This window comes from Panthera pardus, unplaced genomic scaffold, assembly GCF_024362965.1.
Source record: "Panthera pardus isolate Hobbes unplaced genomic scaffold, ASM2436296v1 HiC_scaffold_24, whole genome shotgun sequence".
Lineage (NCBI taxonomy): Eukaryota > Metazoa > Chordata > Mammalia > Carnivora > Felidae > Panthera > Panthera pardus.
Genome location: NW_026526810.1, coordinates 64453851 through 64468961, shown reverse-complemented (window position 1 = coordinate 64468961; position 15111 = coordinate 64453851). Strand labels below are relative to the sequence as shown.

General features: G+C 36.4%; 1 protein-coding gene across 10 annotated transcripts in view; it reads left to right on the top strand.

Annotated features, from left to right (window-relative positions):
- Positions 1 to 15111, top strand: part of HNRNPC (heterogeneous nuclear ribonucleoprotein C) — a 55927-nt gene that overhangs the window by 15659 nt on the left and 25157 nt on the right. For all 10 annotated transcript variants that reach the window (XM_053889255.1, XM_053889253.1, XM_053889252.1 and 7 more), the window contains one exon: positions 11286 to 11563. In XM_053889255.1, coding sequence (XP_053745230.1) covers positions 11323 to 11563 — 241 coding nt within the window. In that variant the 5' untranslated portion in view covers positions 11286 to 11322. The remainder of the gene's footprint in view (positions 1 to 11285; positions 11564 to 15111) is intronic.

The window sequence follows — 15111 nt, the reverse complement described above, 5'->3', positions numbered from 1 at the left end:
AAGTATGGTAATTGATTTCATTTATGTTTTCATTTTAGTGATGTTGAATTAAAAAAAATCTCCTTAAACCTTTAGTAGTACTTGCTAATAACCTGTTTGTGTCCTTGGCCCATTTTTTTGTTGTTGTTGGTATTTACCAATAATAGTAAATGATGTAGTAGTAGCAGCAGCTGCAGCAGCAACACTTCCTGTGTGCCAAGCACCATGTCAATGTTTTCTGTACTTTGTTTATGCCTCCTATCTCACCAATGAGACAAATAACTATCAATGATACTGATTTTACTGTTGAAATAGCTGGTTTTTGGAGGAATTGGCTTCTCAAAGGGGTTGACCTTGAAAGTGAAACAAGTCTGTCTGACCCTAGTCTCAGAGCTCTTGATCATTAGGATGTATTCTTTTCATGCATTTTTGTGTATGTTACTAAGAACTTGAATTGTGGACAAATAGACATTATGGTTTTTTGTAACTTTTATTTTTCGTTATTTTTGTATTTTAGTGTGGGAATGTGTTGTATTTTTATGTTCTATTTAGGAAGTTTTCGTTAGTCACTATTGCAAGTGAAATTTGGTCATGGTGGCCATGGCTTGGACTTGTGGGGATACATATCTTCCATTTTGGTTTAAAAAAATTTTTTTTTTGAAAACAGTGTTTACCTAAACTTTTAATTTGCAATTTTTAAAGTTATTGACTCTGGTCCTGTTCAAAACTAAACCAGGATAGGGCTGATCAGAATACAGAAAATACGCAGAAGCACTTGTCAGTTGAGATTGACTTTTGGTTGTCATTGTTTTAAAACTAATGTGACATAGAAAAAATCTTGTGCTATCGAAGGAAAATTGTGTTAATCTTATTAAACTTCTCTAAATGATTTGGGCAAGATTCCTCAGGGTATGTTGAACAAATCAGTGAAGGATATGTAATTGTAAGTGACTGTTAATATTTTAATACTTAAAATCTGAATCTGACACTTCAGGCTGGAACAAGGGTCATTGAAATAGGTCTAAAAAGGATGAGGGGCGCCTGGGTGGCTCAGTCAGTTGAGCGTCCGACTTTAGCTCAGGTCATGATCTCGCGGTCCGTGAGTTCGAGCCCTGTGTCGGGCTCTCTGCTGACAGCTCAGAGCCTGGAGCCTGCTTCGAATTCTGTGTCTCCCTCTCTCTGACCCTCCCCCATTCATGCTCTGTCTCTCTCTGTCTCAAAAATAAATAAACGTTAAAAAAAAAAAATTTAAAAAAATGAAGAGGATGAAATGGTATTCGAAGTGTAAGATGTAAAGAGACCCAACTCTATAGTCGTACAAATAGGAAGTTAGCATTATATTAATGAGTAAGAATTAGGTTTTACTTTATGAATTCTGCATATGTTGACAAGACAAAAGTTAGCAGAAGCACTAGCATCTGGATAGCATCCAGAGTGTATTCCATTCTTGAAAGAGCAACCAAATTTGGGCTGCTACTGTGTTCAAAGGGACATTGACAGATTAAATTGTTGCATGGGACTTCTTTCTTATTTTCACAGATGGTGAGGATAGATAACACTTTGAATAAGATGATTTATGTTAAAAAGAAAATTTTAATGCTAATGAAGAGACAAGGGAAGAAGGAACTAAAGAAATTAGTTAAAAGCCAATTAGGTTTTAGAGTTGAGTATCTTTAAATTGTGGATTCCTTGACTTTGGTGGCAGTTCAAGAAGCTAGATAGATTATTAGTGAGTGAGCAAGGATGTTGTTAGGGGATTTTAACATGCTCTGAAGAATTGTGAAGCTGTTGAACTACATGATTTAGTTTTTTCATCTTAGAGATTCTGGGAATATTTTTAAAACCTACAGTTTAAAATTTGTTGTATTACGTTACCTATTTATACTTTGACAGGAACAATCTTATAAAAATGTTTATAAAATTTGAAGGAAACATGTAAGGAAAATACTTAAAGCATCAGCAAAGATAATCACTATTAATATTTGCTATCTTGGTCCATTTTTCTGTCTCTTAGCTATGGGTGTACCTGTACATCTCTATTTTTTTCGTATGTATTTTATATATTTATAGGTTTTTAGCAATGTGGAATTGTTACCATATGTATTTTTAGAGCATTTATATTGTAAGTGTTTTTCGCTTAGTTTTCTACAATATGCTTTTATTAGGGGGTTATCTAATGTTTTTTGTTATAGGGATCTATAAAAATTACAGGCGTCGAAGTTTCTCATTTTCAGTTCCAAATAGGATGGCCTGAAATTAATTTAACATTGTCACTTGGTTAATTAATGCAAGTATATAGACCTACCCGTTGCTTGGCACTTAACTTTAATTAAGAATTTTCAGGGGCGCCTGGGCGGCTCAGTCGGTTGAGCTTTCGACTTCGGCTCGGGTCATGATCTGGCGGCTCGTGAGTTCTAGCCCCGCATCGGGCTCTTTGCTGACAGTTCAGGGCCTGGAGCCTGCTTCATATTCTGGGTCTCACTCTCTCTCTGCCCCTCTCCGGCTCATGCTGTCTCTCTCTTTCAAAAATAAACATTAAAAAATTTTTTTAAAAATAATAAAGTATTTTCAAAGGAACCTATAGAAACATGTACTGGTTTACTTAGCTATAGCAGAGGAAATGCCATTTCTCTTCCAATTGGATGATCATTGATCATTGTTATATTAGTAAATCTAAGAAAAATGTAATTTTGCTATTTTCTGGGAACTTGTTAAAGTGTGTGACCCTGTATATATCATTTTCCCATTTGCCTAAACTAGCTTTAAGAAACTTTGGAACAGGTAATATTACACATGTAAAATACACCATCTGTGTTCCCGCCTTGTGCTTGGTTCTGGTAGCTGCTTCCTAGATTGCCATGTTTGTTCTCTATATGCGTTTTTTTCCCCCTCCTGAATAATTTTAAAATTCTAGGCATGATACTTCACTTAGGAACTTGAACGTGGCTGCACCTTGTAAGAAGAAAGATAGTATGTATCATCACATAATTATCAAAATAATATATAATATTCAATATTCTCTTGTGTACAGTCCATAATAAAATTCTCTAGTTGTCACCAAAAAATGTTCCCTATCCAGTCAAGGTTCATACATTGCTTTCTTAATCTAGGAAAGTCCTTCCTTTTCCCTATTTTGTATGTATGTATGTATTTTTGAGGAGTTTCAATCAGTTGTATTGTTGTATAATGTCTCTACAAACTTGAAATTGATTGTTTCCGTATGTATAGGTTCAAGTATTTTACCAAGAATATTGCATAGGTGATGGTGTTTGTTACATCAGCAGGCATATGTCAGATCAGTTGGTTTAAGTTGTGGCATTTATGTCTCCATTGTAAAAGTACATTTTTCTGTCAAAATAGTATTCTTTTTGGTAATACTTTGAGATCATGTAAATCCTGTTCTACTCAACAAGCTTTTGCCCAGTGATTTTAGCATACACCAGTAGTCGTCTGAATCAATTCTTAAATTGATGTAATCTTTACCACTCTAACAGTTTTAAGAAGTATCTTTAAAATTTTTCATTTCAGTATGTTTTTCTTTAAAACATTTGATTGATTTTAAATGATTTGTTTTGAGTTTCCTGCCTTTTATTTTCTCTTCATACTTTTTGGGACTGTTGCATGTTTTGTGTTGAGGTTTTGACAATTGCATATATAATTTTTTACATTTAAATTTTGACCCATTTATAATTTATTTTGGTGTACTGAGTTTGTTTTTAGATGGCTGTGTGCTACCATTTATTGAATTATCTATTTCTCCCTATAATTTATAATATCTTGAGTATTCTTAGTTTAATTCTTAGACATAGCAGTTAGAATAGCTTATCTAAAAATGGCTAGCGTCCCTTTTTGTGACCTGAAAATGCCCTAAAAATATACTGTTCTTTTTGCAGACAGATGGACAGTTCATTGTTGACCAGAGGGAAATAATTGAATGCAACAAAGATAACAGGCAGAGAACAAAGAAAAGGGGCCAGATTGGGTAAGAGGGAACCAAGAGGGACAAGTGATTTATAAAGGGGCAAAATAAGAGCTTAGAATTGTTAAAGGAGGACAATTTAGTACAGATGATGACACTCTAATTGGGCAGAGAAATTTATAGTATCGGAAAAAGAAACTTTGTCAAGAAGTTGTGAAAGGCGGTGTGAAGTAGAAAATCTTTACACTCCAGATTTAGTCATGTATTTTTAAAAATGCCAACTCATTGCTGCCATCTAGTGATACTTTGCTTTTTATATTGAAAGAAAGATGGGAAATAACATTAGTCATGTATCTAATTTGAATTGGATGTATAGGGTAGTTAAAGGGTAATAAAGAAAATTTTAAGGCAGAGTTCTGAATTTTCTAGTTTGAGGCAAGTTATTTTTCTTAGTATGATTTGACATCTGATAAGCCATACAGATGTTGTCTTTGATTTATTTTTTTTCTGGAGTAAAAGGTAATGTGCTATGAGCAAGTTTAAACGTGATTAGTCTAGGTGTATAGGGTAAGCAGGTAGAGGTTTAGCTGAAATTTTTTTTTTGAGCAGCTGGCAAAAGTTTTTTAGAATATAAGATGGGAAAGGAAGAAAATAGTATGAAAGCTCTCTTTACAGAGAGGGGACATTCAAAAGTGAGGATTGGCTGAAATCTTAAGTAGAAACCTTACGGCTTGTGTACTTAACTTTCTGCTGCTGGGATTTTTGTTTGTAGTAAACATGCCTAAATATTACTACTGTGATACTAAACACAGTCTGAATGAGTGGCACAGTTTTGTCAAGCATTTATCTTTCCAGTCCTTTTCCACTAAAGGTACATTTCTGGTGTCCCAGACATAAAAGCAAGGGAGCTAAAGTCTTGGTTCCAGTTATAAATTTGTTTTGGGCCAGCTCCCAGCAAAGTCAAGGACCTTCATAACCTATGTTTTTGGGCCATTTGAAACTCTTCATAATCAGAGAGTGTAATCTGAATCTCCCCTTGCTGCCCCTCTTCCCAGCAGAATTTACTTGACATTTAATGTGAACTTGAGAGATGGAGTAGTCATTAATAAACATCTCCCAAATTTTTAGATTGGCAGTCCCAAGTTAGGTTGGTCTCAAGAGGGCAAAGAATCGGGATAGTGCAAACCTGAGAATGAACAGTTGAAATAAAATTTGACAGGTTTGTTTGCATTCCAAACAGATGGAGATTTTATTTACCTTTTTTTTTGGTTTTAGGATATAATTGGAATGGCAAGAGTGTGAATAAAAACATTTCTATATCCACAAGTCTTAAATATTTGTCCATCACTGCCACTAAAATCTCTTGGTTTTATTGCTTTAGCATAAAGCCTATGATCAGACACATAGATCCTTTGGTGTAATGCAATAAAGGTAACTGAGTAGTCCTAGTTTAGATTTACTTACCAGATAAAACACACCTTAGATTCTTTGATGGGATAAAAATATATATGTAAAGTATGTAGTATGCAAACACCTGCGTGCATGTGCATCTGTGCTAGTTTTGAGTGCTACAACCCAGATAACCTTTAGGAAAATGTTCATTCTTTCCTTCCATTGTATTTACTGTGTTCGAATTCTGCTCTTCTGGAAACCAGATCTATTTAAATCTTCAGCAGTGAATTACACAGGATGCAGAGTATCCAGGGAACATAATCATTTCAGAAGTCTACCCTGTTCATTTTACTTTTTCTTTTTATATAAATTGTTTTAAATGTTTTTATTCATTTTTGACAGAGACAGCACGAGTGGGGGAGGGGCAGAGAGGGAGAGACAGAATGGGAAGCAGGCTCCAGGCTCGGAGCTGTCAGCAGAGCCCGATGTGGGGCTTAAGCTCACGGACTGTGAGATTGTGACCTGAGCCAAAGTCAGACACTCAACCAACTGAACCACCCAGGCGCCCCTCATTTTACTCTTTGAAACCAATTTTAGGAAAGAACCTTTTTTATTCTGTGTAATTTTTATTTACTTAGATGTTTAAGAAAGAATGAATTTGACTTAGAAATGAGTTCTGTGGGGCGCCTGGCTGGCTCAGTTGGAAGAACATGCGACTCTTGATTTTTGGATTGTCCGTTCAAGCCCCACATGGTGTATAGAGATTACTTACTTCCCTACCTACATACATAAACTTTAAAAAAAATTTTTTTTCTGGTAACGCCTGAAACTAATACAACACTATATGCTAACTAACTAGAAATAAAACTTTAAAAAAATGATTTCTCTGAGAACACTTTAAAAAAATTTTTTTTAAGTTTATTTTTGAGAGAAAGACAGGGCATGAGTGGGGCAGAGAGACAATTCAAAGCAGCCTCCTGGCTCTGAGCTGTCAGCACAGAACCCCATGTGGGGCTCGAACCCACAGGCCGTGAGATCATGACCTGAGCTGAAGTTGGGATGCCTAACTGACTGAGCCACCCAGGAGCCCCTCTCTGAGAAAACTTTAAGGATGTTACTAGACTAATTTCATCTGTGAGGAATTACGGAACATTTAGAATGTGCTAGCAACTTCTGGTTGTCAGAAAAATGGGAGAAGTTGTGGAATTTATAAACTAGCTTGAGGAACTAGACTATGAAGGTCATAAGCATTAACCGAAAGCAGAGTACCCACAGGACAACATTTTAAAATATTACTGCTTTATCTTTTGTAAGCATGTGACTTTTATGTGAATAGTTTATATGTGCTTCCTTTTACCATACAGTTATATATGCTGCTTTTCAACCTAAACATTTAATCATAATTCCCCACATTATTTAAAGTAATTGCCAGATTTTTCTCTTTAAGTTTTTTGTTTGTTTTTGTTGAATCTCTACACCCAATGAGGGGCTCAGGCTCAACCCTGGGATCCAGAGTTGCATGCTTTCCCCCACTGAGCCAGCCAGGCACACCTAAAGTGATGTGCAGATTAGTCTAAAGACTGCAATTGCTGGTAATTAGAATGCTGAGTTAAAAATTAAAAATCTGCTGTACAAAAATGCATGTAGAATATAACATGCTATAGATATTTGTAAGGTAAAAAAGCAAAAGTTAAATTGTTCTGCAACTGCTTTTATACTGAAATCTGATGTATGTCTTGAAGACTGTAGCATTTGGATCTGATTATTTAAGCTAGGCAGCACTTCCACCCATATCTTCTTGCCTAGCACTTATTTTTAAAAAGCTAGGAGAAATCTGCCCAATGAGGAAAAATTACTCAAGTGTAAACCTTTATGACCCATAATGTAGCCTCAAATAAATTCATTTACATCTGTTCCATTTGTTAGGCCGAGAAAAATAATTAGGAAGCAAAACCTCTAATGACTAAAGTCCATAAAAATACAACTCTGCCAACAAGGTTTACACCTTGGAATGACCTGTGACAGCTGAGAAGTAAATGAAACATATTTAAGGAAAGAAAATGCAGTGATAAAATTTCATACCCAGCAAAACTGACAAGTATAGACCGCATAGGCCAGCTGTTAGTAACATGTAAGAACTGAGAAACTATTCTCATGAATTCTGAGTAATACGTTAGAGATAAACCTGAGATACTATAATTTTAAGTCATGGTAGAATTTAAGCAGTAATGTCACAAAAAAGACGTGTGTGTGTGTAATTGCACTAAGAGTATGAAATTATGGGAAATCCAGACTGGGAAACTTGAGGTTGAATACCCTGTACTCTTCAAAGAAGTTGTTTTGAGTTAAAGGGATGGAAGGGGAACATATCTAAAAGAATTCATAAAAGACACACCAAATTCACTTTAATGGGTAAGACTACTAACTAGGGATATACATCAACATGATAGAACTATTTTGAAAAGAAAGTGATTATGGCACACCTGGGTAGCTCAGTCCTTTGAGCATCTGACTTTTGATCTCAGTTCAGGTCTTGATTTGAGGATTTTGAGTTCGGGCCCTGCTTAGGGCTCTGTGCTGGGCTTGAAGCCTTCTTCCCCCCAAAAAAAAAAAAAAAAGGCGATAGTTAACTTTTGGAGGTTGGAAAGAGATTGAGAATGGAATGGTGCACATAGAGGGCTTCTTAGTTTTGAGATTTTGTAGAGGCTCTGGTACCTAGAGATTTTTACAATAGTGCCTTGTACTCACCCACACTTGGAACAGGAAACACACTCTGTTTCAACTGCTTTTCTTAAAATTGGTTCCCTTGGCTATCCAGTAAATGGATATTTGGGGATTCTTCAATTCCTGAGTCTGTTTCCCCCATGTGGGCTGTTGCATGGGCCGTTGGCTTCCTTACCAGCCTGGCATTTTGGCATTTTCATTGGGGTACCTTGACACTAAAGCTCACTATCTAGTTGCTTTTATCTGGGGATTCAGAAAGATCAAAAACTATGCTCTGCTGTTGGTGCTTTCTTTTGAGAATCTGTTTTTTCCCAGTAGTTTCTTTGCATTTGGGATATTGGTCACTATCCACCCCTACCTCCCCAACAGAGATTTCAGGGGTAAGGTACCTTAAGGATTTAGAGGTAGGGTGAAAGGTGAACTGAGATAATTTGTATTTGTGAAATTTGTAAAATTTTGGGGAATCTGTTCCTCTCTTCAATTTTTTTTTTTTTTTAATGTTTGTTTATATCTGAGAGACAGACACAGAATCTGAAACAGGCTCTAGGCTCTAAGGTGTCAGCCTAGAGCCCTACATGGGGCTCAAACCCACGAGCTATGAGATCCTGACCCAAGCCAAAGTTGGATGCTTAACTGACTGAGCCACCGGGGCCCTTTCAATAAAATATTAAACAGTAGTATTACTAGAGTGTAAACTCTGAGGAATTATAGCTGTTGCTGTTTTTCCTCTGAAGTAGCCTTGGTAGCTCGTACTTCTCAGATACATGTTCAGTGAAAAAATGTATTTATTTGTACTAACCCTTTTTTTTTTTAGGAAGATGTGTTTCTCCTTGAACCAGGATTAATGAATCTTTGTGGGTTCATTTGTCTTTACTATTGCTCATAATTTGATTAAATCCTTACAGTGAGTATGGGCATTGAAAGCTATACCATTGACTTTAGCCAAGCCTTTGAAGTTGAGGTCAATATATTATTTTTCTGTTAACAATTCATGATTCTTGTAGCAAATTTAGAAACCATATATAATCACCTAAAAGATAAAATCATATTCTTAAATTCAGAGATGGCACCCAAATTTACCACCTTCTTATTTGTGTCTGGATGTTTCTTTACTGGCCTTTCCAAATGGAGTTGCTTAAGAATTAATCCGTAATGCCCAGTGGCATTCTTTATATATAATGAATTCTATATTTCTAGATTGGTACAAGCTATATACCTACCATCTTTGTGAAAATTGGAAAAACAGTTATATAAGTCCATTTGTTTTGTGGTTCCAAGGAGTATATTTGAAGCAGGCATTAATGTCCATTGTTTGGTGGTTTACCCTCTTGTTCAGTATACTGATAGCATGTAGAACCATCCTCTTTCCCCTTACAGGTAATTTCTAATTAAACCCAGGAAGATTTTTTCCTGTATTTATTATTATTTACCATAACATGTAGAATATATGTTTGTTTTTCATGAAAAACATTTGTAGAAACCTGGCTTAAGTTGTCCCCATTTACAATAATAGGAAACTTTAATAGCCAGCAGTAACATTTGAAACCAGTTACGCCTTTCATTTCATTTTTGTTTTTGGTGTTCTAAGGCTTTCTGGCACTCACACTTAGAGTTGAAAATGTGTTCACGACTCTCACGACTGCTGTTTGGTAAATTTTTATTGCTTAGTCTTAAAATTTAAGAACTGCTTAAAAAGCTATAATTTAGAAACCAAAATCAAATAAAGACAATTTCTTGAATTTTAGAATGGCTAGGAGGGAAAAATGGTTTTGGCAGCTTTAAAATCAGTACTGTTTGTGGGGCGCCTGGGTGGCTCAGTCGGTTAAGCGTCCGACTTTGGCTCAGGTCATGATCTCATGGTTTGTGAGTTCAAGCCCAGCATCAGGCTCTGTGCTGACAGCTCGAGGCCTGGAGCCTGCTTCCGATTCTGTGTCTCCTCCTCTCTCTGCCCCTCCCCCACCGGTGCTCTGTCTCTATCAAAAATAAATAAATGTAAAAAAAATTAAAACAGAAATCAGTACTGTTTGAAAAGACTAGGTGTTTTAAGGGTCAGAATATTAGTGGTCCAAAAAAAAATACCAGTGGTCTGTATAAATGATATTGTACTATTTTGTTAACATACATATATAGAATATATTTTTACATAATCCATGAGAACTAGTTTGTCATGATTTCTCCTGAGGATTAGAAAGACACTGATAACTGATTTGAGTTTCAAAAGGATGAATGGGGAAAAATTAATCTTAAGAATGTTACTCTAAATCTAAAGTGGGTTCATCTTCAGTTTGGTAGTTGGAGTGGGAAGGGGCAGCAGATAAAAAAGCTTAAAGAATGTCAAAACCTTTCTCACATAAAAAAAGACCTAAGATGGTAGTATCATGAATCTCCATGTAACTGTGATTGAACCTTTATAACATACATAAAGATAATTTTTGTTTTGAAAAAGTCTGAGGAAAGTAGTTTTCTTGGTCCCCTTTTGATTCATGCAGTGTTCTACTTACTAGTTTTATCATCATCATCATCTAGTAGTAAATGTCCCAACTGTATTTTGTAGATTATCACATAAAAAGTAAAGTAGGTCAAGAGTCAGTACATTGTGTAAAGTGTTAGTACTGATACTGGAGATAGCTCTGGCATATTATAAGTCAATTGAAGTACCTGGAAATAGTTCCAGAGTGAATAAGTTGGGTCTATATATTGCTTTAGTATAATAAGGTTAATTATACTTGAGGGTGTCAGCTGCCCACATTTATCTAGCTAAAGAATGGTTGTTTGTGGGCAGAATTCAGAGTTTTATATATCTTTGGAATAGTTGAGACTTGTTTTAGTAATAGCACTGTGCAAGAAGGTGGAGTTCTTTATACGTGGCAAGGAGTGGTTAGGTTAGTATGAGGGGTAAGGTTAGAAATCTGAGAAGTTTGTAGTAGAAGGCTTAAGGATTTCAAATTTGCTTCAGGACTTTAGAACAGAGATGGTCACTTATAATTAATAATGTCCGTGATTGTGTTACTAGTAGTCTCTGAAGAGGACCCCCCCCCCCCCAGCCCCTCATGGGATAGACTTGGGGAAGAGGGAGCTAAATTTTTATAAGAATACATATATTCAGGAGCTCTCCTCTCTAAAACAGTCAGATAACTTGCTGCTATGACAACCCTTTTGGTTGACTGATACTCTAGTCACAGTGGTTCAAAATAAAGCGTAGAAAGTTTCATCGAGGAGTATTTTGTTTTTATCTCCTTTTCACCTGAATGCATTTTTTTTTTCCTTCCAGCTTTTCGGCTTTGTGAACAACCATATCATCAAAGACCATGGCAAGCAATGTTACCAACAAGACAGATCCTCGCTCCATGAACTCCCGTGTATTCATCGGGAATCTCAACACTCTTGTGGTCAAGAAATCTGATGTGGAGGCAATCTTCTCAAAATATGGCAAAATTGTGGGTTGCTCTGTTCATAAGGGCTTTGCCTTCGTTCAGTATGTTAATGAGAGAAATGCCCGGGCTGCTGTGGCAGGAGAGGATGGAAGAATGATTGCTGGCCAGGTTTTAGGTAAGATCTGGGTTGAATTAATTTTTTCATTGATTGTATAATTCACATACCGGTCATTTTTTTTTTTTTAATGTTCATTAGTTTTGAGAGAGAAACAGAGACCCATGTGCATGTAGGGTACTGGTAGAGCGAATCCCAAGCAGGCTACATGCTGATAGTGTGGAGCCTGACACAAGGCTCAGTCTCACAAACTGATGTCATGACCTCATGAGCTGTAGTCAAGAGTTGGACTCAACCAACTGAGGCACCCAGGTGCCCCCAGATCTAGATTTTTCTATTCAAGCTTCTGTTTTTCTTTCCCTTTTCCACTAAGCTAACAGTCAAAAAATGTTAGGGTTGTAGGTATAATTGGCTAAGGATTTTATTCCATTTTGTGTAGCAGAGTTTGGATAAGCTTCAGTTGGCAGTCTTGAGTAAGATCAGGAGAGTAGGAATGACGTTAAATAAGGAACAGTTGCTGCCTAATGGCTGTGTCCTACCATTCACAGAAGGGATGAGGTGAAGACAATATAGCTTAGTCATTCTTGAGCTGTGGAGCCGGGTGCTTGGCTCTGCATTGGCGATTCATAACTGTGTATTGGGCAGTCTGCATAGCTTGGCTGAGCCTTAAATTTTCTTAGTTTTTAAAAACTGTACCTCAGAATTTATTATCTATTCTTACCTGAGGTAATAGTACTTTGGTGTTATCAGGAATTTGTCTTAGTTGAGATGATTCATGAGAAGCTTCAAGTATAGTCTAGCATGTTACACTTAATAAAAGGTACTTATTATTAAATATATTTCAGCATTAGCAGCACAAAGTGGTTTTGTCGTAGGTGTTAGTTTTCCCAATAAGTGTCTGCTCTGATCTAGCATGTTCAGATATTTTAGAATGAGATTTAAGCCCTATTTAATAATAGTTTATATTCTAAACTTCAGAAGATTTCATTACATATTAAGACTTAGCACATAAGTCTTACAGAATTTCATCTCCTTGAATAGTTTTCTAACAACTTACCAGTTGCTAAGATTTGCTGTCAGAATCATAGTAATTTTATATAGCTTATATTTTCTTGGGTGTGAATAATATTAGGGAAGTTGAAGGGTTCAGTAAGAGAAGTCAATTTCTCTCTTTTTTTTTTTTTATTAATAAAAAGGAATAAGCACATATATTTTGAATGCCACATAATGGCTAGTGGCATTGTTGATGATACTGTGGTTATCAATTTAACAATTATTTAGGTTTATAAAGTTTATAGCAATTCATAATTGAGAACTTAGTTTTCTGATGATTCCTGTAGAGGCTTATTTAAGTTTTCATTTTGTTTTCAGCATTTTCAGGACTTTGTATTCAGTTGTATAATGTGCAAATTTGAATTCCAATTTAAACATTTTAACTTCTAACTGCCTTCCTCTCCAGGTTGGAGTGGGTTCTTTCCTCCTTAAGTGTATTCATGTTGGTGATTTTCCCTCTAATACTAGATAAAACTTGAGCATTTCATAATGATTGTAGCATTTAATAAATACTTTATATCGTGATTTATTGTAAAGTTTCAACAGCTTTTTAGACTATTTTGGATGTTTATGGTTTTTCAGTGGCTATTTCATGAAAGCCCTTTGATTTTAGAATAAAAGTTTAGTGTAATTTGTATTTCATTTGTAAACCCTTTTCAAATGCTGTTTTAGAAATCTTAACCACATCCTCTCTCTCTGCCCCTCCCCTGTTCATGCTCTGTCTCTCTCTGTCCCAAAAATAAATAAAAAAAAAAAAAAATTGGGGCGCCTGGGTGGCGCAGTCGGTTAAGCGTCCGACTTCAGCCAGGTCACGATCTCACGGCCCGTGAGTTCGAGCCCCGCGTCAGGCTCTGGGCTGATGGCTCGGAGCCTGGAGCCTGTTTCCGATTCTGTGTCTCCCTCTCTCTCTGCCCCTCCCCTGTTCATGCTCTGTCTCTCTCTGTCCCAAAAATAAATAAAAAAAAAAAAAAAGAAAAGAAATCTTGACCACAATGGATTGGGAAGGAGAAATATTAGAAGTTAGAGAACCTTGTAATCCTTGCTATTGAAGATAAAAGTAACAGTTTTAATTGAGAATACATAAGAAATTTCCATACCCACTTGTCCTATATTCAAACTATAGGAAAACTCAAAGTATAGGAAAACTTTGATACCTGTAAAATGGGTGTGGTGGCAAAAGTGAACTAAAACAGTTTTCCATCATAAAATGAAGTCAGGTTTTTTTTATGATACTTGTTTATTTTTTAACGGTCATGGAAATTTACTAATACAAAAATAGAAGAGTTTAATGAGCATGTGTGTATGTCCATCTCACCTGTCTTACCAACCAGATACCAACATTTGACTAATCTTGTTTTCGTCTGTTGTTTCTTTTTTTTCCCTTTTTTCTCTTAAATTTTGTTAGAGTCGAGTCTCTTTTTAAGACTCCAACATATATTTAGCAGACTGGGACTTTTTTTTTTTTTTTTTTTAATTTTTTTTTTTTCAACGTTTTTATTTATTTTTGGGACAGAGAGAGACAGAGCATGAACGGGGGAGGGGCAGAGAGAGAGGGAGACACAGAATCGGAAACAGGCTCCAGGCTCCGAGCCATCAGCCCAGAGCCTGACGCGGGGCTCGAACTCACGGGCCGCGAGATCGTGACCTGGCTGAAGTCGGACGCTTAACCGACTGCGCCACCCAGGCGCCCCAGCAGACTGGGACTTTTAAACCACACTGCCCTTATCACATACCAAAATAAAGCCTCCTAGAAATTCCTTAATGCCATCAAATATTCATTCCATGTTTAGATTTCTTCCTTTAGAGTCTGAAACTTTTATTGTTATTATTTTTAATGTTTATTTTGAGAGAGAGAAACAGTGTGAGTGGGGTAAAAGGGCAGAGAGAGAGGGAGACACACAATTCAAAGCAGGCCCCAGGCTCTGAGCTGTCATGTCAGCAACAGAACCCCACTCAAACCCATGAACCTCGCGAGATCAGTGACCTGAGCCAAAGTTGGATGCTTAACTGACTGTGCTTTCCAAGCATCCCTGGTCCCCTGGTTGCAAACTTTTTTTTTTAAGTTTTTGTTTTGTGGTTTGTGTGTTTTTATTTTTTATTTATTTTTTGTTTACTTTTTATTTTTTTGAGAGAGAGCTAGGGGTAAGGGCAGAGAGAGGTGGGGACAGGATCTGAAGCAGGCTCCGCGCTGAAAGCAGAAAGCCTGATGTGGGACCAAACCCACGAACTGTGAGTTCATTAACTGAGCAGGGATAAAAGTCGGACATTTAACTGACTGAGCCATTCAGGTGCCCCTCAAACTTTTTTTTTAAATAACTTGATTAATTCAAATCAAGATCCAGTTCATGTCTGTATGTGTGTTTGATTAATTCCCTCTTAGATGTTTTTAAATCTGAGTTTTCCTGTCCTTCCAATTTAAAAAATGTATGACATTTAATTTGTTGAAGAAAATGTGTTCCACACTGTGTACTGATTGATTCTTTGTGGTGTCATTTAATTGTTTTCTACCTCTGTTTTGTGTAATACTGCTACATCTAGAGCAGTGCTGTCCAATA